Source organism: Castor canadensis, chromosome 14 (assembly GCF_047511655.1).
Source record: "Castor canadensis chromosome 14, mCasCan1.hap1v2, whole genome shotgun sequence".
Classification (NCBI taxonomy): domain Eukaryota; kingdom Metazoa; phylum Chordata; class Mammalia; order Rodentia; family Castoridae; genus Castor; species Castor canadensis.
In genome coordinates, this window is record NC_133399.1 from 28,415,417 (window position 1) to 28,439,564 (window position 24,148).

A 24,148-nucleotide genomic window follows, 5' to 3' on the forward strand; every position below is an offset into this window, starting at 1 on the left:
GAAAATATAAAAACACATGGAGACTGAAAAATATACTTTGATGATCAGTGGGTCATTAAAAAAGTCAGGAGGTGGGGAAATCAGTGAATTCCTAGAATCAAATGAAAATAAAATACACTTACCAGAACCTTCAGGACAGAACAAAGTCAGTGCTATGTGGAAAGTATTTAGTCATTAAGTGCCAACATTAAAAAATCAAAGAGATCAAATAAATAACCTAATGATGCACCTTAAGCTCTTAGGAACACAAAATTAAGAAACACTCAAAATTAGCAGATGGAATAAATTAATAAAAATCTGGGCATATATTAGTAAATTGGAGACTAAAGGAACAACACAGAGAAACAAAATAAAAAGTTGCCTTTTGGTAAGGTCTAGTTTAAAAAGAAAAGATAAACAAGAGTGACAAACCCTTCATCAAAGTAATGGAAAAAAGATTTTAAAAACCCAAGTTAATCATTGTAGAGGTGAAAAGTGGGATAATACAAAATACCAGTGAAATTCAGAGGATCATTAGGGAACACTTTGGATAGTTATATTATAGTAAACTGGACAACCTAGAAGACATGGATAAATTTCTAGATGCATATGGCCTACAAAATTTGAAGCAACAGGCTGTAACATCTTACACAGGTCTATAATGAGCAATGACATTGAAGAAGGAGTCTATAGTCTCCCAACAAAGAAAAGTACAGGACCAGATGGATTCACTGCATTAACCAGAACGTTAATGGACAATAAGCAGCAACACTCCTCAAGATATTGTATGAACTATACAGAGAAGTAACCCTACCAGATTCATTCCATGAAGAATTTATTATTTTGATACCAAACCCATATATGGAAACTATAAAAAAAATTTATTGACCAATTTCCTTCATAAACAGAGGCAAAATTTTCAATAAAATAAAAGCAAACAAAATGAATAAAATTCGTATTACAAAGATAATGCACCATCATCAATTTAGTTTCATTCCAAGGATACAAGGATTGTTCAACATACACAAGTAGATAGATGTAATACAGTTTATAAGCATAACAAAGGATAAAAATAAAAATGTCTCAATACAGGCAGAAAGAACTTTTGGCAAAATTAATGAAAATTTTTGATGAAATAGTAATGGAGGAAATGTAGCTCAGCATAATAAAGCCTATATATGCAAACAACAGCCAACATCACTCTAAATGGGAAAAAACTCATAGCATATTCCCTGAAGTCAGAAAAAAGAAAGGGTATTTAGTCTTTCCACTCTTATTCAGTATAGATTTGATTTCTTAGCCAGTTTAATAACGTAAAAAGAAGAAATAAAAATGATACAAATAGGGAAATAAGAAGCCATGTCAACCCTATTTGCAGATGATATGATCTATAATTAAAACACCCAAAAGATTCCCTTAATAAACTTCAAGACTTGAAAAACATTTGTGACTAAATATCAGGATATAAAATCAACACAGAAAAAATATGTAGCCTTTTGACATACCAGTAAAAGATAAGCTGAAAAATAAACAAAAAAACCAATTTCTTTCATAATAGCCTCAAAAATAAAATCCATGTAGGTATCGTGCTTTAATCAGATTAAACCTTTCTATTACTTATTATTTATTCTTTCTATATCGCTCTGCTCCCTATTTTTCAACAGCTTCCAGTGCAGTGTGTTGTATTATCATCATGCACACATAAAATATGTTTCAGTATTATTCACCTCTATCATCCACTTTCCCTCTCCCTCTTCCCTATAGTCGCTTCAGATAAAAGGACTAATACAACCATGTTCTCCATCTATATCAATATCTATCTATCTATCTATCTATCTATCTATCTATCTATGTCTCTCTCTCTCTCTCTCTCTCCCTGAATAAATAGAGTTTAATTTTTTAAGGTAGCTCTACTGGGAGTTTCCTTTGACATTTCCCTGTACTATAACTGTATGGATTATAACTGCAATGGTATGTTCTTATTCAAAGTTGTCTTTCCACCAACACTGGTTCTATTTACATAGTTACGTCACCCACACCACCTGAAAATGGGCCTCTCTAAACTGTTTCCTAAGCATGACAAAATGATTCTGTTGGTGATGTTGAAGAAGGGAAAGTGGAGAATGGTAACTAACATCTTGAAATGTTTTGAGGACTTTCTAAGTTGCAGGTGCCATGAGTACCCATGGTGTTGTAGTATTACAGAAAATGAAGGAGCACATTGATCTTAAGTAACATGGATCAGGTTGATAGGCAGAAAAGAGTGCAGTCGTACATGAGTTGGAGTACCTGATTACAGTCACAGGACATCATACCTGGAGAACCCTGGCACATTGCCCCTTGATATCACAACGTGCCAGTCCAGGAAGAGATCCATTCTTCCTATTCTTTCCTATGTGGATTCATGGTAGATCACAAGACAGAAGACTTATGTATTACATAAAATACTGAAAATAATGTTTCAATATTATTGTTAATAATAATAAAATAAAATATCAGGTCCTTTGATGTTAGTGTTTTATTTTTCATATAAGACACTTTGCTTTTATCTTCATAGAATTATATGCATATATACAGAGAAACATGAAATATTCGCTTTTACTTTTGAGTTTTCAGAGCCTATGATTTGACTAGCACACATGTGGCTTCAAAAGTAATCTGTGGAGCACTGAGTTAGATGCTTCCTTGATGTCCAAAATTGGCCGTAAGCATCATGGCTTCAAAACAGTGATACTTACCTTTCTATGATTTCTTCCATTTCAGGAATCTCCTGCTGAACTAGAGACAAGATAAAAATAACACTTCTTTGTGTGTTTTTTATCAATACATGGACCCTATACTTCCATTGGATCACATCTACATCAATCAGTTATTTAAAAACTGGCAGGTTTTCATGGGTATAAAAGGAGACTAGTGTACAGATGACAGGCACAAGTAACCTTGTACCTTAGGGTGAGACAGATTTTAGATCTTCACTTAATCCAGGCTCTGATACCATTTGAGAATTTTGTTCACCAGTGAGCCGAGTATTTCCATTAGATGGGGTTATTTAACTAAAATAGTCAAGTTTATTAAGAGATTCCATGTCCCGGACATCTCTTAGATGTCACAAATGTTAAGTAGCTGGGCATCATTCTCCCTAATTCCATGAAGCTTTATGAGCACAGATGGCTGGAGATACTTGCACATACTCTGCACATTTTGTCTTGTTAATAACCAGTGGCAGGGGACAAAAATGTTGATTTTCTGACTTATATCTGGGTTCTAGGAGGGATGTAAAAATATATTACTGCCCCCTGTGAATTTGAAATTTCAGACTGCCGGGGTAAAGTTGACAAGAAATGTTCAGAATGAGGCGGTATAGGTGATAATGCCTGGTTTGTTTCAGACAGTGTCTGTAGTGTAGGCCAGGCTTTCCTCCAACTGGAAATTTCCCTGGTTCAGTGTCCTGAGTGCTAGGATTACAGTTTTGTGCCATGATACCAGTTTCTGATTTTTAGAAGTATTAATTATAGTAATTGAAAAGCAAAATTGGATATATATTATTCATTTGAAATTAGAGAATTATCCCCCATCAACACTTTTTGTAGAAATTTTCACTATGTGTCCTGGAGAGACTCACACTCTCAGTTAACATTGTGTATCTTTTAAAGCATTTAAACAAATTATTCATTTATTCACATGTGCATACATTGTTTGGGTCATTTCTGCCCCCCCCCCTTCTACCTCAGTTCTAGGCAGGTCCTGTTCTGCCCTTATCACTAATTTTATTGAAGGAAAGACATAAGCATAATAGAGAAGACAAAGCATTTTTGCTAGTTGAGTTAAGGACAGCTATACAGAAATACCCTTAGCATTGCTTTCATGTACACATGTGTTAGAAAGCATGTTGATTCATCTCTAAGTAATCTTTACATTTGAAGTAGATCAGTGTAGTTCACAGAATATTTAAAACCACCTTCCAATGTAAACTAGTATATTTTGGGGCAATAAGTTTAATAGTCTGTACTACTTAATTGAGCTTAAAAAAGGTTTTTAGGAAATCTATTTTTTGAAACACAAATCAATAATGAAATGGAAATATTCATAGGAATATTTAATAAAATATTCATGAGGGTGACCTGTTACATATAGCATGTTAAACACTTCCTTCCAATAATTGTATGAATTAAATATTTATTACACCCATTTTATACTTGATAGAAATGACATTATTCCTTGGTGTGTTTACATTATTTCCTATATTCTTTTCTTTTGGAGGTGTGCTGTGAGATGTGTTTAAGTTATATCATACTCTTTTCTGATTTTTGTTGTTTATTCCTAATTAAATCATACTGTGGCCAGAGGAAAAAAAAGTCCAATTTTCCTTCATGTACTGGAAGTAAGAAAATTGAAATCCACATATCAGGAAAGAGTTATATAAAGAAATATATTAATTAGAAATAAAAAAGTTTGGGATCAGATCTGGTCTTTAAGAAATCTCTTGGGCACAAAAGTTCATAAGTGCAAATAATCGTTTATTACCAGGAAATCAATGTGACTATGCTAGCATAGAATGCAGAATCAAGACAAAGAAAAAATGAAGCGCTGTCTTGCATACAGATGGTTTCCAGATATCTAATTGGTATGATTAAGACAAACCTGTATAATACTTTAAAATTTCAAATGTTCATTGTATTCATTTTTTTTTCAATCATTGACAGATATAGTGAACAGAAGTGCCAAATGTGGGGCCAGAGATACCATATGATAATTTCTTGTTCCAAAACCACTTTTATGAAAATCTGAAATTCACCAAAGTCAAGGATATTTGTTACATGCCAAAAAAGTTTTAAAATATAAACAGTACTTGGTGAGCAATGACATTCACAAATGAGGGAAATCAGAAAACCGAAGAATGCTGAAAAATTCCTGGAATATGACAGGCACACAAAATTGTCTTTGGTATTATGAACAGCCAATTTCCTAGCTCCTATAAAGTGTTCACAAATACTCTAAACCAATGGTAATTCTTTCATTTTCATAGAAAAATATTGTCAATTTATATATTTCTTAATTTCCTTCAATGTGATGTTTTGCTTAAAAAAGGATGGCATTACTAATTTATTTTTTGGAAACAGTAGATTATATTTTACAATGATTCTATGATTGTTCCAACCAATATTCTTGCTCTTTTAATATGGCTCAGAAGATGTCAATAAAGGAGGTGTGGGCAGAAGGAGGCAATTATCTTAGAAACCTACAATGAAAGGGTGCTAATAATGGGTTTGGCACAATTGGGAAATAATGGAGGAAGATATATGAAATTCAAGTATGATTTCTTGTGAATACTTGCATTGAAAATATGTAGAGTGTTTGGGGCATTTTATTTGTTTCACATTCCAACAAATTTTCTTTTGTCAAAAGGGTACTGAGAATACAGAAAGAAAAAGTATAACATGTATCTCAGAATTCCATCTAAAAGAGCTCTCAGAAGATCCATGACTGCAGCTCATCCTCTTTGGACTGTTTTGGTCTATGTACCTGGTTATAGTTCTTGGGAATGTGCTGATCATCCTGCCTGTTAGTTCTGACTCCCACCTCCACACTACCATGTACTTCTTCTTCTCCAATCTGCCCTTGGCTGACATCTGTTTCATCTCCACCACGATCCCCAAAACGATTGTGGATCTAAAAACTCATAGCAGAGCTACCTCCTATGTGGGCTGCCTGTTGCAGATGTCTCTGTTTATAATTTTTGCATGTATGGATAGTAAGATTCTGACTGTGATGGCCTATGACAGGTTTATAGCCATCTGTCATCCTCTGCATTATCCAGGGATTATGAATCCTAGATTCTGTGTCTTCTTAGGTTTAGTTTTTTTTTATATTACAATTTTTATTCTCACATGTGTACACATTGTTTTAGCAACTTCTCCCCCTTTCCCCGCTTCTGGGCAGAACCTGTTCCATCCTGTTTTTCTCTGATTTTATTGCAAAGGAAACATAAGAGATAATAACAAATACATAGTGTTTTTTATAGTTTGAGGTAAAGATATTTACAGAGATTCCTAGCATTGCTTCCATGTACATGTGTATTGCAACCCCCACTGGTTCATCTCTACCTGATCTCTTCACTACTTCCTAGTTCTCTTCCCATAGTGGCCTCTGACAGTTTAAGATTGCTATATTTACTCCTCTACAGTGAGCACATCAACCACATTCAAGTTTTAGGTTTCCTTCCCTTTTCCTACTCCTCCTATGAGTGTTCTCCCCTTAGTATGTGACCCATATCCATTAATATTTACTGCATTTGTTTTGTTCTATAATCCACTAAATGAGGGAGATCTTGAGATCATGAGAATTTTGACCTTCAGAGCCTGGCTAACTTCGATTAAAATGATGTTCTCTAGTTACATCCATTTATTGAGAATGACAAAGTTTCATTTGTTTTTTGTGGCTGAATAAAATTCCATTGTGTATAAATACCACATTTTCTGAAACCATTTGTCAGCAGTGGGGCATCTTGGCATAGCCTTTTTGAATCCCAGTTGCACAATTTTATTTTCTTATAACTTGCATTCTTTAAGGTTGTAGAGATTGCTATTTTCTTCTGTCATCCTTTTCAGCTCTTAAACCTTGCTTGTATGGCTATCTCTAGCCATAGAATAATCATGTATGTTATAGGTCTCATATTTGGTGTTTTCTCCCAAATACAGGATCCTTCTCTCATAGTACAGAATTATTTCTTCAATTCTGAAGTCTGCATAATCAGGTGTGAGGTATAAAGACTTCGCCACCTGGGGAAATCACAGATAGTTATTTTTTTTTTGTTTTATGGGATGTGTCTTGAATAATATTTTGGATCTGCTGTTTCTCATTCACCTTGAAATTATTCAGTGGCTTCACTGATGTACACCATGGTCACCCCTATGCTGAATCCCTTCATCTACAGGCTGAGGAACAGAGACATTTGCAGTGCATTGAATAAGCTCCAGAATAGGATAGTGTAGTGTCAGGTCCTTTGGCATCCATTTAGAATATAGGTCAGAGAAGAGAAAAAGCAGAAAACTAGACTTAAATTTATTGTTTTTTTTCTGCCGCAGTACTTCTGGCATTTATAGTTTTAATTCATTATCAGTTGTTTTTTAAAGAATGGTTGTTAACATGGTTGTTAAATTGGAGTTTCTCTAAATGTATATAAAGGTTTAGTCTGGGAAGATGAACAATTTCAGAGGTGGATAATAATGATATTTGTCTCCAAATGGTGGCATTATTGGCTATGAAGCTACATGGTCATAAGGTTCAGTTTTTACTATGCATATCTTGTCATATTGAATAATGGTAATAAAAAAACTGATGGAATTTTTAAAAATGGAAAAAATTGACAATGTTAATAATATTACTGAGCTGCTTCCTGAGTAGAGGACTCCAAAATCTTGTCTGAATCTTCATTTATTTTCTCTTTCCACAATTATGGAACACAAACCTGTGTATTCCTCCTCTTCATGATATTCTACCAGTTTCATAAATACTACTGAAATATCATATCTATTTCACTCATTCTCAAAAGCAGAGTTAAAGCCAGGCTTTGATTTAGTTCCTATTTGAGAAACTGCAAAGCATATAAAAAGGAAACATACCTGAGAGGTACCTGAAGTAAATCCCACTACCCATTTTGTGATACTTTCTCCTGCTTGGGAAACAGTTGAAAAGATCAGTGTCTGGCTAGGAGATTTAATATTTTTCTTTTCTCTTATTTATGCCTTTTTTTCTCCTTCTGTTGTTTCCTTTCCTCAGCAATTGGTTGCTCCTCCTTACAATAGTTTCTGTTCTGCTTTCATTTTTTGTTATTGTTATGCTGGGTGGGGTTACACTGTAGTATATACAATTATTCTTATAATGTAGCAAATATATCATACTTGAATTCACCTCCTCTGCTATTCTCTTTCATCCGCCCTCCCCTGATTCTTGGAATAGTTTCTACTGTTATCATTTTTGCATTTACTTACCTGTGTATACATTATTTGCAACACCTTCCCCCTTGCCCTGGTGCCAACTTTCCACCTCCAGGCAGAACCTGGCCTGCTCTCCTGTTCTCTGATTTTGTAAAAGAAAAAACATAGAAGATTTAAGAGTAACACGGCATTTACAATTCTTGTGTTGCTTACATGCATATATGTATTACAACCCAAATTCTTTTATCTCTACCAGTCCTCTTCACTACTCCCTAGTCTCCTTCCCATAATAACCTCTGGCAGTTTAAGATTACTATATTATTTCCTATACAGTGGGCAAATCAGCCACATTCAAGGTTTTTGTTTCCTTCCTTTGCCATAACCTCCTGTGCATGGTCTCCTCTTAGTGTGACTCATGTCCAATAATATTTTTTCATGTAGGTCTATAATCTGCAAATGAGGAAGAGCATATGATTTTCTGGTCATCTGAGCCTGACTAACTTCACGTAAAATGATGTTCTTTAGTTCCATCCATTTACCTGTGAATGACAAAATTTCCTTCATCACTGTGGCTGAGTAAAATTTAATTGTGTATAAATTCCACATTTTCTTAATCCGTTCATCAGTAGAGGGGCATATCAGCTGTTTCCACAGGCTTAGCTATTGTTAATGTTACAATAAACATGGGTGTGCAGGCACCATTATAGTAAACTGATTCTCATTTCTTCGCTCATATCCCCAGCAGTGAGGTGGGATCCTAGTTTGGTTTTGATTTGTATTTCCTTTACGGCCAGGAATTGTGAGTATTTTCTCATTTTTAAAAGGATTTCTTCCTTTTAAAACATTCTGTTTAGTTGGGTTGCCCATTCCTTTATTGGGTAATTAATTTGGGCTAAAATTAGTTTTTGAGCTCCCTGTTTGTTCTGGTTATGTCCCTTGTCTGATGTATAGCCAACAAATATTTTCTTCAAATTTGTGAGCAGCTTGTTCAATTTAGAGACCATTTCTTTTGTTGTGAAGAAGCTTTTTTAATTTCGCATAGTCCCATTTGCCAATCTTTTCTCTTAGTTGCTGTTTTTTTTTTGAGTTCTACTAAGGAAGTCTTTGCCTATACCTGTTGCTTCTAGTGTATTCCCTGCTCTTTCCCGTACTAGCTTCAAGGAGTCAGGTCTGATATTAACGTCCTTAATCCACTTTGAGTAGATATTAGTACAGGTTGACAGGCATGGATCTATTTTCAGTTTTCTGCAGGCAGATAACCATTTTTCCCAGCAAAATTTGTTGAAGAAGCTGTCTTTTCTCTACTGTACATTTTGGTGGCTTTGTCAAAAATTAGGTGAACATTGCTGTGTGGATTCATATTTGGGTCCTATTTCTATTCCACTGGTCTTCATATCTGTTTTTGTGTCAGCACCATGCTGTTTTTATTGCTAAGTCTCTGTAGAATAGTCTGAACTCTGTATTGTGACACCTCCAGCATTGATTGCTCTTTTTGCTCAGTATTGCCTTGGTATTTACTGTCTTTTGTGTTTCCAAATAAAATTTAGGGTAGATTTTTCAATCTCTGTTTTGAATGTCATTGAAATTTAGATGGGAAATGGGTTGAACTTGTTGATTGCTTTTGGTAGTATAGCCATTTTTTACTATGTTGATTCTGACAATCTACTACTTTCTGTAGTCTTCTTCAATTTCTTTCTTAGATGGTTTGTGTCTTGTAGAGGTCATTTACATCCTTTGTTAAGTTTATTCTTAGGTATTTGATTTTTTGAGGCTATTGTAAAAATGGATCGTTTTCCTATATTTTTTCTCAATCTGCTTATTCTTGGTATCTTGAGAGTCTACTGATTTCTGTAACTTGATTCTGTATCTTACTATTTTGCTGAAGCTGTTTATGTTGTCTATGAATTTTTGGGTTTTTATGGTATAAGATCATATCATCTGCAAATAGGGATAGTTTGACTATTTTTGCCTATTAGTATTATTTTTATATCTTCTTGCATTGTTTCTCTGGATAGGATTTCCTAGTGTATGTTGTAAAGGATGGGGATAGTTTGCACCCTTGTCTCATTCCCAAGTTTAGGAGAAATGATGTTGCTTATAAGTTTTTCATATATAGCATTAATAATGTTGAGTTACCTTCCTTCTATTCCTAGTTTCATCAGAGCTTTTTATCATGAAATGGTAAAATATTTGAATATAATGGCTGAATATTATTGAAGGCTTTTTCTGTATCTATTGAATTGATCAAGTGGTTTTTGTCTCTTCTTCTGTTAATATTCTGTATTACATTTAATGGTTTGTGTATTTTGAATCATCCCTGCATCCCTGCAATGAAGTCAACTTATTCATGGATTTTTGCATCAGTGTTCACTAAGGAGACTGGCCTGTAGTTCTCCTTTTTGGATTGGTCCTTGTCCAATTTGGGGATAAATATTGTTCTTTGTTTTCCTCAAAGGATGTGTGTTTGGTATATATATATATATTATATATATATATGACACACACAGATATGTATATATAGTATACATATGCAATTGCATAAATTAATAAAAACAATATGTCTTTACATTTCATCATTTTTATTACATGCTTTATTGGCAAATCACAGTGGCTTTCATGACATTACATATTTAATCATTGATTTATGTACACTAATGCTACATTTGTGGCCAATGATGTCATTTAATGACAACAAAAATTGATGGAGAGGAATTTCATAATTAATTTTTAAAACTGCATGGATATTTGGGTGAGCACTAATATTCATAAAGAGAGACAGCAGAAATCTCAAAATTGATTAAAAACTCCTGGGAGGTATTTAGCACATCAAATTATTTTCTGATCATGAATTGTGAAGCTTATAATTAAGGTACTAGCACTTACTATGTGATCACAAACATCCTAAGTCAAGGGAATTCATATATATTTCATAGAATGTAAATGCATAATGTGTGTATAATGTAATATGTGTGTGTGTGTGTGTACTCTTTTTCAAGTACTGGTGTTTGAACTCAGGGCCTCATGCTTGCAAGGCAGAATATGTACTATTTAAACTAAGCATTCAGCCCAATCACTGCTTCTTAATGTTCTTAAGTGATAAATGTTTTCATCTTAAAAATAGAAATGACATTTTTATTCTCATTTTCATCGTAAAAGAATGTTTTATCTCAGCTACACAAACAATGATAGGTTGATCATGAGTTTTATCATATTTGATGTTCTTGGCCTTCTAACATTTTTCACTTGTGTGTATTAAGGAAGTGTTTGGAGAAAGGATGAATAACTCAGAAAGTTATAGTGTAAGATTTTTATCAAAATTGGGATTGTCATTGCTGAGAAATGTGGCTGAAAACATGTATGGACCTCAAGAAAGAATAGTTTGATTGTAAATAGTTGGAGTCAAAATATATACAGAGGGCTGGTGTCTGTCTATTTCCTTTCTCCCATCCTCTTTCTGTTTTCAAAAAGAGAAGAACAAATAGACCAAAAAGTAACATTTGTTTCAAAATTTCATCTCATAGTGCTCTCAAAGGATCAAAATAAAGCTGCCTCTTCCGATCTACATACCTGGTAACAATTTTGGAAACCTGATTGTCATCCTGGCTACCCCCTCTGACTCCCACCTTCACACCCCCATGTACTTCTTCCTCAAAACTCTACCGTTGGATGACAGCTGTTCATCTCCACCATAGTCTCAATGAAGTCTGTGTACATCCAAACTAATAACAGAGTCATCTCCTATGTGCTCTTCATGACATGGATATCTTTTTATTTCATTTTGATGTATGGATGTACATATGGATACATATGCATGGTCCTGACTGTGATGGCTTATGCTTAGTTGTAGATATATGTCACCCCTTGCAGTACTCAGTTTTCATGGAAACTGGAAATTGTGAATTATTTGCTTTGTTTTTGTTTTGCCTTGTAGATCCCCAGTTGCACAATTTTATTTCCTTATATTTTACCTACTTCAAGGATACAGAAATATATCTTCTGTGATATGCCTATTTCCTTAAACTTATCTGTTATGACAACTCCATAGAATGATGTTCATTCTTGGTAATGTATTTACTTTTTTCACCAACTCTGAGATACTTTTTTATCTTACTATAAAATTGTTTCTTACATTGTGAGTGTTTTATAAGCACGTGGGAAGTATAAAGTCTCTTGCCCCTGATGCCAGACTCTCATTTTGTATAGGACAGGGCTTGCAGTGTACATTGGATTAGCTGTGCCACATTCTCCCAGAAACTGCACTGACATCAATGATCAACATTGTGTACCTCCATTCTAAATCTTTTTATATGCAGACTGAAGCACAGAGATATAAAAAGTGCTATGAAGGGACTCCACAGAAGAACCATCTAATATCAGGCCCTGTGACTTCCATTGGGAGTATAGTTTGGAAAAATTGATGAAATTTAATATCTAGAGTTAATTAATACTGATTTTTGGTGATACCATTTTTGTAACTTTATGGTTTTCTTATGATTTATGACAGTGAAATTGTGGGTACCAGCATTGACATGTGAGAAGAATAGGGAATTTAAAGGATGAGTGAAGACTTTTGGGTTTGAAGATACTAAGTTTTCTTGAGATGCATTTTGTCATTCACTTCACAAGGATGTGAAGATAATATATATATTATTCAACTTTGTACATAATATTGTTAAAATGGTAAGTTTTGTGATGAATATTTTGCCTCAGGAAATATGAAAATTGAAGTATATGCTCCTTTCATGGAAAATAGAAAATGATGTCTTGAAATTACAAAGGGGAAGAAGAAGGCAATAAAGTGATGGAGAGACCTTTTGGTGGTAAATGAATGGAACTGGAGTTCATCAGGTTAAGCAAAGTAAGCCATGTTTAGAAAGATATAGGTCACATGTTTTCTCCCAAATGTGGAAGGTAATCTAAATGATAAACATATGTGCAAATAATGTCATCATATATATATATATATATATATATATGATATAAATAAATAGAACATGTTTGCAATAGTGGGGCTGTTTGATAGGAGTACTGGATGTAGGGAGAGAAAAAGAGAATGATACAGAATGAATAGTATCAAAATACTTTGTATCTGTGTAGGAAGATGGCATAATAAAACACAATGCAAGCTGTTGAATACTAGGGGTAGGAGAGAAAATATATGAGAGTATAATAAAGATGGTTAATCTGATTTCAGTACACACTCTTTGGACTGTCCCTGTCCAGTATGTGAACACAGTTCTTGGGAATCTGCTTATCCTCTTGGCCATAAGCTCTGACCCCCACATCCACACATCCATGTCCTTCCTGCCAACCAATAGTTGGATGACATCTGTTTTATCTCCACTCTTATCCCAAAGATAACTGTGGAGTGGCATCCAATTTCAAGAACAGATATGTGTTATGTTGGCTTTGAAAACCTGATGTGTCTTATAATTTTTGAATTTGTGGATGTCATACTTGTAACTGTGATGCTCTATGAGTAATTTGTGGTAATTCCCCTGTATTACACAGTTGCTGTGATCCTCAAGTCTGTGTCTTTATAGCTTTGGTGTCCATTTGGTTTCACCTTTTGGATTCAAGGCTGCACAACTGATTGACTTAAATGTAAATTTCTAATTTTTCCAATGAATGTGCTCAAATCCATATTTTGATTTTTCTGATTCTTTCACCAGGAATATTCTAACATTTTCTTATTGCCAAATATGTTTTTTCCCATGCACTAACCTTTTCATATTCCAAAAAAGGTTTGTTCATTCTGAGAACCCAATCATAGTATGAAGTATATGAATCCTTTTATGCCTGGGGGTTCACCTGTCGTGTTTTTGCTTAACATATCAGACAAGCATTGACGTGAATCTTGAATTGCCTGTATCATATTCTCCTAAATTTTGTGGTGGCTTCTATGATCCCACCCCATCTGAATCCTTTCATTTTACTCCTGAGGTGCATGGCATTAAAAAGTGAACTGAGAATAATCCACAGCAGAAAAAAGCAATAAAACTTTGCATCTCTACTTGTGAAAGATGCCTCACTGTGAATATTATTTTGGTTAGTTCATGACTTTAATTTGTTGTGATTTTTCAGAGTGGAATGATGGTGCTAGACATTTGATATTAATATATGTAAGAAATTTCCAAACTTTTTGAAAATTAAAATAAAAAGCAAATGAACCTTTGAAAATATATGGAAATATTTCATATTTTACTAAAAATACATAGAAGTGAAGGAAAGGATTAGAAAACAAGAGATCTTCCTGGAAGATGAGGATTGCAGAATCTATTGTGGACGTTCATTTTCTTTTCTTCTTATTCCTATGTTAATACTAATAAATCCTTAGAGGATGAAACAGCTTGGACAAATTTGATTAATTAGGAGTTCTGCACATTGAAACTCCAAGTTGATGCAATGATCCATAATTAGCCTATCCCTCTGGCCCTTCATTTGGATGGTACCAGATCACTTAGACTATGTATTTGTTTCTTTCCACAGTTGCCTGCATCCAGAATCTTCTAAATGACATTATTCCTTTCCATCCAGGAAACATGAGGCTTAGCCTTCCTCATGCACTAATAATGGGAGAGTTATCTGATCCACACTCCTTGGTCTTCACTCAGCAGAGAAGCAGATTCACTCAGTAAGTGATGAGAGATGGTTGATGTGGGAAGGAATATTGGAAGACTTTTCCCTCATCCAGAGAGCAAACCTGGTAATACAGGTAATCAGGTGGGAGGATACAAATATTAATAAGTTCACTTATGAAAACTGTGAAGTATATATTCTTGACTGTGGTGTTGGTAACTAGAAATCTTATTCAGAATTTCCTTTCCACTATCATTGTTTCTAAATTGTAGATATCTCACTCATAGCAGTAGGTAATGTTTGTCTAAAATTCTTTCCTTATCAAAAAATGATGAAGAAGAGAGGAGGACAGTAATAATATGACTTTCAATTGTTTTACAAATCTTTCCCATTTCCAGTGGCTTAGCAATGTCTTTTCTGTATTTTGTCTTATTTCAGATATTTCATCTTCTAGTTAAATGTGCCCATATTATTTTCTTATGGAAAGTGAGTGAGTACATTGCTCCTATGTAACCAGTACTAGGTTTATGAGTACAAATGAGGGAAACCATGAAAGCATTAGACTGACTATAGACATAGGGCTCAATATCACAGGAATAGTGGCAGGTTCCCCTCACAAAACACCCAGAAATTCTATGTTATTCTGACCAAAGGAAAAGATACTTAATTACTGTAATCTTCCTTTTGGCATTCATTGTATACCTCAAGGCAAAATATTATGTGCCATTATCTATTCTCTAGAGGGAGGGTATTCAAATATCACAGGCAAAGATAGCAGAGTATGCATATCATAGTTCAGAACAGATGTCTCTCTTATAGCTACTCCAGGATATTCTCATTCTATTATCATTATATTGTTATACTGGAGGTACATTGTGACATTTCCAAATGTGCTGACAATATATCTTGGCTAAATAAAATTTCTCCATTATTCTGCCCCATTCATTTTCCCCAGAATAGTTTCAAAAAGTCTCATTTTTCCATTTTCATACATGAAAATACAATATTTCCATGAAATTCACCCTTCTTCAACCTTTGCTTATATTCTCCTCCCTCCCACTGATACCAACCCCAGAAAGGAACTGTTTTACCATCCTGTCCTTCATTTTTGAAAAAAGACATTTTTGTTTGTTTAAGATAGTTATATAGGGATTTTCTTTATGAAATTTCCATGTATTTAATGTATTGCTTTCCCACATCCCTCTCTATGCTTGTATTAGTCCAAAATCATCAAAGAAGGCATAATGTCTTCAATCCTACTTAGGAAACGACAAAGCTGGAAAATCTGCATTTGAAGTACCTGTAGTTAAGATCTCTGCTTATTTATATGGATTTTGAACAACAAAAATTAGTGCACTAGATGCAGAGTCTGATAATATAATTTATTTTCTCTAAGTAGCCCAGATGCCCTCAATTCAGAATCTTCCTCCCTCAGCTTCCCAAGTACTGAAATCACAGGCATTGTCTACCACACCAGGATCTTGAAATTTAGTTTTTAATCATGTTGGCCTCACTTATTTCATTTATGGTAATTTGTTAGCATCTTTGAGAGTCATTTTTGATCATTTAAGTCAATATCTAGTTGAGAGGACTACACTCAGTACAGTGTTAAAAGAAAATGAGTGCTGCTTATGGGTATAATGTGTGATGTGTATCTAAAACTGACCAAAATAAAATTCAGATATTATTAATAATAGCAAGGTTGATTTCCATACCATCCAGTCCTACCATTAAAGTTAAATATCTTGTGATGTGATTTTATTGTTTTCTTATTTCTATAGCAGGAAATTTTATTTTGTTCTTTTTATTATTACAAGCATATATTTAGAAAGACATGAAATACTGTCTTTTATTTCCATCAATACCTATAGCTATTTTTGATACTACCTATATATTAACTAGCAAAAATACAGATGAACTCTCTATACAAGAATGAATACATGTTGTTAAACCTGTTGAAAGCACCATAAGAAGGGGAGTAATGTAGAAGGAAGTAAAATAGAGTAGATGAATCAATTCAGGTTATAATACATATATACTTGGAAATCTCACAAGGAAACTCCCTATGTAGCTACCTTAAACAAACAAAACTGTCATTTTTTTCTTTTACAAAATCAGAGAACATGAGGACAGAACATGTTGTGTCTGGGAGTGTAGCTGTTACCAGTGGGAGGGAGCAGGTGGGGAATGGGTGTGAAAGGATGAATATAGTGCAAATACTGTGTACCCATGTATTTAAATGGAAAAATGATACCTTCTAAAACTATTCTAGCAATGGTGGTTGGGAAGTAATAAAGCAGAATGGTGGATATATTTGATACATTGTAAGAAATTTTGTAAATGTCACAACGTACTGCCACCCAGTATAGCAATAAAAATATTAAAACAAAACAGAAACAAAAAAATCTCCATTAAATGTTAAGTGAATTCTTCATTGGTTTTTAAATATTGGCTATAAGCAGTGAGGCTTCAACACGTTTGGTGCTATCTGCCAAATCATCCTTTGCAGGAGTGTTCCTTCAAATTAGAACAAGATAAAATATCTATTGTTTGCAGGAATGTCATGGAACCATGACCACTATAACTACTTAATCACATCTTCATTAATTACTCAAAATCATAACAGAAATTTTCCTAGATAAAAAGGACCAATTAAAGGTGGTAGTAAAAATTATGCCTGAAGCTGAGATACATTATAAAGATACACACAATGGAGTCTACAATGCCATTTGAAAACTTTGTCAGTGAGCTTGCTACTCCATCATGATGGAGTTCCTTTTCCTTTATATCTATCACAGCCAGCACTTTTTGTCATACGTCTCCTGGGGGCCACACATGTTGTGTATGTGCAGTCTCTCTCTCTCTCTCTCTCTCTCTCTCTCTCTCTCTCTCTCTCTCTCTCTCTCTCTATTTCCATTATGTAATATGAACACAGACGGATTGACAAATATTCTGCATATTTAGATAAATCAATGACCTGGCACAAAGATATTCATTTTTGACTCCTGATCCTAGTAATATCTCCTTCTCTGGAGCCGCTTGGAAATGTTACATGTTGAAATTTCATGGCGTATTGTCAAAAATAGGATAATTGCAGGAATGACTTTAGGGTTAAAATTCATAGCAATCATAATAAGAGGATGTAGATGATAATGACTAATTTTTAAAGGTAAAACAAATGCAACTGACTAAGAGTCAAACTGAACATGCATTGAGGATTATAAATCAGAGCACCATCTCATTCAAAAACTTTTTTCAAATTCTCACTTTTGCTACATTAAGTGACAAACACAGATAGTGAAACAACTGTCATAACTATGAACTTACAAGTTAAATGATGTCTCTCTGACACTGGATGATGTAAACTATAAAGTATTATATTGTAAGGTAATAGGTGTTGTGCTTTCTACTATATGAATGGGCTTGAGGCACTTTTTATGTAGATTATTTGATGAAAATTTTCTATAGATACATAAACAAATACTGACATAGACATAGTGACAGGAAAATATACCCACCAAATTCATGAAAATAGTACCTTTCCTGGACAGGTGTGCAAGAAAAAAATCATGCAGTTTCCAAGAGCTCTAAGTCCATATGTAAAATTTTAGAAATGTATGAAATATTACTTCTGAAACAAATATTAGCAAATGTTCATATGCTAATATGGGAATATGTGACAATTATAATAATAGTAATAATAATAGTGGAGCATTTTCTATATGTAAAGAAAAATTCAAAGACAGTGGCCACTTCTCTGGTTAAGGAAGTAACAAATAACTTCAAATGCTGTTATTTTCATGATACAGGTTTTGATATGAAGTCAGGCTATTTGTATTTTTAAAAATGCCCACAAGTTCATTTATAAAAATGTTTATAGATAAGGTGAAAACTGCTGGGTAGCTAATTAAAAATATAAGGTACGTTCTTAAGGTAGGCAAATATTATCCACATTTACCTGCACAAGTGTGTGCAGGCACATAATGATGTGTCCTGATTAGAAACTATACCAACATTAGTTTGGTGTTTACATGAGGCAATCCTTGCTTTTACAGAGGGTCAATCAACATTTTATGCCTGGGGAAATTATGTCAGTGTCTTAGGATGGAATAAGGCATAAATGTGCACTTCTAATTTCCTTCAATCAGAATATTTTTCTTAAATGTGTGTGAGAATATTTATTTTACATTTTTTTGTAAATGAGTGGGATATATTTTATTGTCACCATGGACTTGGTAATACTAATGTTCTGGGTGTTCTAACATGGTTTACTTGAGTGCCACTACATTAGGTGTTTAAGAACTAAGAACAAGGTAAATGATATATAAACTATTAGCATAAGAGTGCTAAGAAGATTTGGTTTGTCCCAAATGAGAAATGCAACAAGTATATGAAACTGAAAAGTGACATTTTTACTTGTCAGTACCTATATTCAAAATATATAATGTCCTGGATGTATTTTGTTTTACCAAATTTTTTCAATAACATTTCTTTTCCAAAAGGGATCTGAGCAATATAGAAGCAATGAATTTAACCCGTGTCTCAGAATTCCAACTCATGGGCTTCTCAGGAGACCCTGGCCTACAGCCTGTCCTCTTTGGACTGTTCCTGTCCATGTATCTGGTCTCAGTGGTTGGGAATCTGCTCATCATACTAACCATCAGCTCTGACCCCCACCTCCACACCCCCATGTACTTCTTCCTCTATAACCTATCCTTGGCTGACATCTGTTTCATCTCCACCACAGTCCCAAAGATGATTATGAATATAAAGACTCACAGCAGAACTATCTCGTATGTGGGGTGCCTGACACAGATGTCTCTTTTTATCATTTTTGTATGTATGGATAATATGCTTCTGACTGTGATGGCCTGTGACAGGTTTGTGGCCATCTGTCACCCTCTGCATTATACAGTAATTATGCACCATCACCTCTGTCTCTTAGTTTTGGTGTCATTTACACTCAGTGTATTTGAATCCCAGATCCACAATTTGATTGCATTACAGATTTCTTGTTTCAAGGATTTAGAAATTGCTAATTTCTTTTGTCATCCTTCTGAACTCCTTAACCTTGCCTGTGCATACAAATTTAGTCATACCATACTTATTTATATTATTGGTGTCATACTTGGTATTTTCCCTGTTTTAGGGATCATTTTCTCATACAGTAAAATTATTTCCTCCATTTCAAATATTTCAACCTCCAGTGGAAGGAAGGAAGCCTTCTCCACATGTGGGTCTCACCTGTCAGTTGTTTGTTTATTTTATGGAACAGCCCTTGGAGAGTACTTTGGTTCAGCTGTTTCCCAGTCTCCCAGAAACAATGTGGTGGCCTCATTTATGTACACAGTGGTCACCCCTATGCTGAATCCCTTCATCTGCAGCCTGAGGAACAGGGACATTAGTAGGACCCTGACGAAGCTCCAGAGAATGACAGTGTAATCTTTAATTGTATGGCATCCATCTTGGACAAATATGTAAAAGTTAGAAAAACTGAACATGTGGACCTGCTACTACTGCTTTTCGGGACAGATTTCTTTTAAAATTCTTGGCTTTAATTTCTTATCATTTAAGGGGATTTAATGGGCAAATGGGTGGAGAATATGGAGTTTTACAAATGAGCACAAATTTCAGTTTAGGAAGTTTGTTACTGGCAGTTGACAATAATGATGTTTGTCCCAAATTGTGAATGTGAAGAATGTCACAAAACTGTGAAACTAAAATATTTGAAATGGTACATGTGTAGCTATTTATAATTTGTCACAATTAGTGGAAATTAAAAGTTGTTGAAACTAAAATAACAAAGGAACTTTCAATTTTAACTCCTAATATTAATCATCTCACTTTTCTAATTGAACAACACAGAATTTCTAGCAGGATTAATAAAGCACAACTGCACCATTTCCATATTTTTAGAAATGTGTCTCACTTACAAAGACAACATTGGCTAGGGTGAAATGATGTTAAAACGTTTTCCACTGAAAATGTGTAAAGGATGAGCAATACTTATATCTCACAAAATAAAATTCAAACCTAGGTGACACAGAAGAGACAAAGAATCAGTTCTTTTTAATAATAGGAAAAATCCATTAATTGGAGTTAAAAGTTGTTAATATATGTATCAAACAACAACCCACCCAAATTCACTAAAAAATACTATGGAACATAAAGTCAATGATCGACCATAACACAATACTAGCAGGAGCCTTCCATAACCAGCTGTCACTAAGAGATAGGTCATCCAGACCCAAAAAAAAAAAAAACAAAAACAAAAACAAAACACTTCAGAATTGAGTGAAAATACAGACCAAATGGTCTTAACTGAGAAACACAGAATATTTCATCCAGCAGCTGCACAATACACCTTCTTCTCAGGTTTCCATGGAACTTTCTCCAAAGTAGACCTAGTAAACCAATGTATAAAGCAAGATTACCCTGATACCAAAACCCAATAAGAGCACAATAAAAATGGAAAAATTACAGAGCAATTATTTGACAAATACAGATGCAAATATTCTTGCAAAATAAATTCAATCACACATTAAAAAGACCTGATAAGCATAAAAAATGTTGTTTTCATTCTAAGGATGCAAAGATGCTTCATCATAAACAAACAAATAAATATAAAAAAGCATATAAAACATCAAGGATAAAAATCACATGATCATCTCACAAGATTCAAAAACGCCTCTAAAAAATTCAAAATCCTTTCAAGATCAAAGCTGCAGAAGCAACTAAGAATAAAAAGAACATGATTCAACATAGTAAAGCATATGTAAGAACAACCTACAATCAACATTGTACTAAATGGGGCAAAATTGAAATCATTTCTTCTAAAGTGAGGAATGACCCCCATTTTTATTTAATAAGAATGTTTCCATTCTTATTTAATATAATACTGGAATTTCTATTCAAAGCAAGAAGGAAGGGAAAGAAATAAAAGGGATTCAAATAGGGAAGGAAGAATTCAAATTATCTTTATTTGGAGACAATTTGATTCTATATTTAAAAACCCTAAGGTTAAACCAAAAAATATTAGATCTAGTAAATACCTTTTGGAAAACAGTAGGAAATTACTTTAACGTACAAAAATCAGTAGTTTTCCATATTCCAACAAGGAACAGGTTAAAGCAGAAATCAGAAAAATGATTACATTCTGAATAGCTTAACACACTGTAGAAATAAACTAAACTAAAGAGAATAAAGACCTTCACAAGGAAAAATATAAAAACATAAAGAGGTTGAAGACATCAGAAGATGGAAAGATCTCCTGTGCTCATGGATATCCAGAATTAATTTGAAAATGACTATACTATGAAATGGAATCAATATATTCAATAAAATCCCCATCAAATTTCCAATGCTGTTCTTCACATAAATAGAAAAATGAATTTTACAATTCATATACTTCACAAAGACTCCAAATAGCAAGGTCAATCATGGGCAAGAACAGTGCTAGAGACATCACAACAACACTCAAATTACACTACAGACCCACAGTAACCCAGACACAGCATGGCACTTACACAAAAGCAGACATGAAGACTAAAGGAATAGGAAGAACCAGAAATAAATCCATACTGCTTCATCCAATTGGAATTTGACTGAAGAGCCAAGAACATCCACTGGAGAAAAAATAGCCTCTTCAAAAATGCTGTTGAGAAAACTGACTATCTGTATATTAGTACTGAAAGTAGGCCTCCATATCTATCACCTTGCAATGGAATTAATTCAGAATGGATCAAAATCCTTAATATAAGGCATGAAACTTTGAAACTCACACAGGACTGTAGGGAAATTCTTGAAGACATATGCATTGCCCATTTACTCCAATCACACAGCTGATAAGAGTAAGAATTGACAAATGGGATTGCATCAAAACCTTCTGCACATTGAAGAAAAAATTACTAGAAACAAGAGACGACCTACAGAATGGGAAAAAAAAATCTTTCACAGCTCTTCGTCAGATACAGAATTAGTATATGTAAGTATAAAAAGAACTCAAGAAATTAAACACCAAAAGAACAAATAATGAAATTATTTAGTGGGCAAATGTAATAAATTGTTTTCAGACAAGGTAGTAAAAGTGGCTAATAAACACAAGAATAAATGTCTGACAAACTTAGCCATATAGGAAATGCCAATAAAAACTATACTGATATTCCATCTCATACAAATCAGAATGAGTAACATTAAGAAAACAAAAATAATAACAAACTTTAGTGAGGATGTGGTAGAAAAGGAACCCTTATAAACTGTTTTAGGAATGTTGACTGATGTATCCTCTATGGAAATCAGCATCAATACTCATCAAAAATTTATAAATAGACTTACCTTACCACCCTGCTCTACCACCTTTGGACATATATCCAGAGGAGTGTAAATGAACATATGAAAGATTCCTGCACACCTATGTTTGAAATAGCACTATATAACATGGCAAAGCTGTTGGATCAGGTAAAGTGCCAAAACAGATTAATGGATAAAAAAAGCCAATATAAGTATAAATGGAGTATTTTTCAGCCATAAAGAATAATGAAATTATGTCATTTACAGAAGAGTAAATGGAAATGAATGCCAATATAATCTGCAAAATAAGCCAAGTTCAAAAAGTCAAATATTCCATGCTTTTGCCCATTTATGAAATTATTCATAAAGTGATGCTAATAACACTAATAATGGGGCATCAGTTTAAAATGGATTGTTGGGGCATGAATCAGTAGGAGGAGAAGAAGGAAAGGAGATGGTACTGGGAGGTGAAGAGAATTGCAACAGACCACACACGTGCACACACACACACACACACACACACATACACAAGCACTGATGTAAAGATACCACAATGAAACCTACCACATATGGTTTGGAAAGGGTGGGGAATGTGACCCTAAGAAAGTATAACAGAGGGTTGAATCTTTGCAAATTACACTGAATGCATCTATGGAATTATAATAAAATGCCCTTATAATATTAATGATTCCTGATTGAAAAAAAGAAAGCAAAAAGTGGATAGGTAAAATTTGTTTGATTTTCTAAGGTTTGTTTTCAATTTTAAAATTGTTCCAAGGCTCCCAACACTTTTGACAATTTTGTTCCTTAATACATTCACTGTTTTCTTAGTGATTGAAGGCTCTTAAAAACCCACAATTGTCAAATATTGATTAGCTCCCAGATATGAATTACATGCCACACACCTCGTGGAGTTGTTTCTTATTTTGCTTATTTCCATTCAGCAATATGAACAGAAACAGGTGGAGAGACTTCCATAAATTCTTCATATAGTAAACTAGTCAATAATAAGGAATGTTCATTTTCTGGCTCATCCCCAGGCTCCGTTTCCTCTACTGAAGTCTAATGAAAATATTCTATATACAAGATCAATTTTTTGATGAGTTTTCATGGTGGGATTATCATTAGATTGAGTTCAGAAAAACTTTAGTGGTGAATATTAAGAATAGGAAAGTGAGGGCTGGGGTGTAGGTCAACAGAAAGAACATGTATTCAAACCCCAGTACCGTCAAAAAATAGAGAAGGAAAAATAGAAATCTATGCCAGGCACCATGGCTTCTCAGGAGGCATAGATTGGGAGGATTATAGTTCGGGGCCAACCGGAGCAAAATGTTGGCAAGATCTCCATTTCAATCAGTTAGGTG

At 34.1% G+C, this 24,148-nt stretch overlaps 1 protein-coding gene across 1 annotated transcript; it reads left to right on the plus strand.

Annotated features, from left to right (window-relative positions):
- The first annotated feature begins 5,571 nt into the window (after positions 1–5,571).
- On the plus strand, positions 5,572–19,937 carry LOC141416204 (olfactory receptor 7E178-like). The gene is made up of 2 exons (XM_074053291.1): positions 5,572–5,762; positions 18,998–19,937. Exons 1-2 carry the CDS (start codon positions 5,572–5,574, stop codon positions 19,935–19,937), a joined length of 1,131 nt encoding a protein of 376 aa, XP_073909392.1.
- The last annotated feature ends 4,211 nt before the right edge of the window (positions 19,938–24,148 follow it).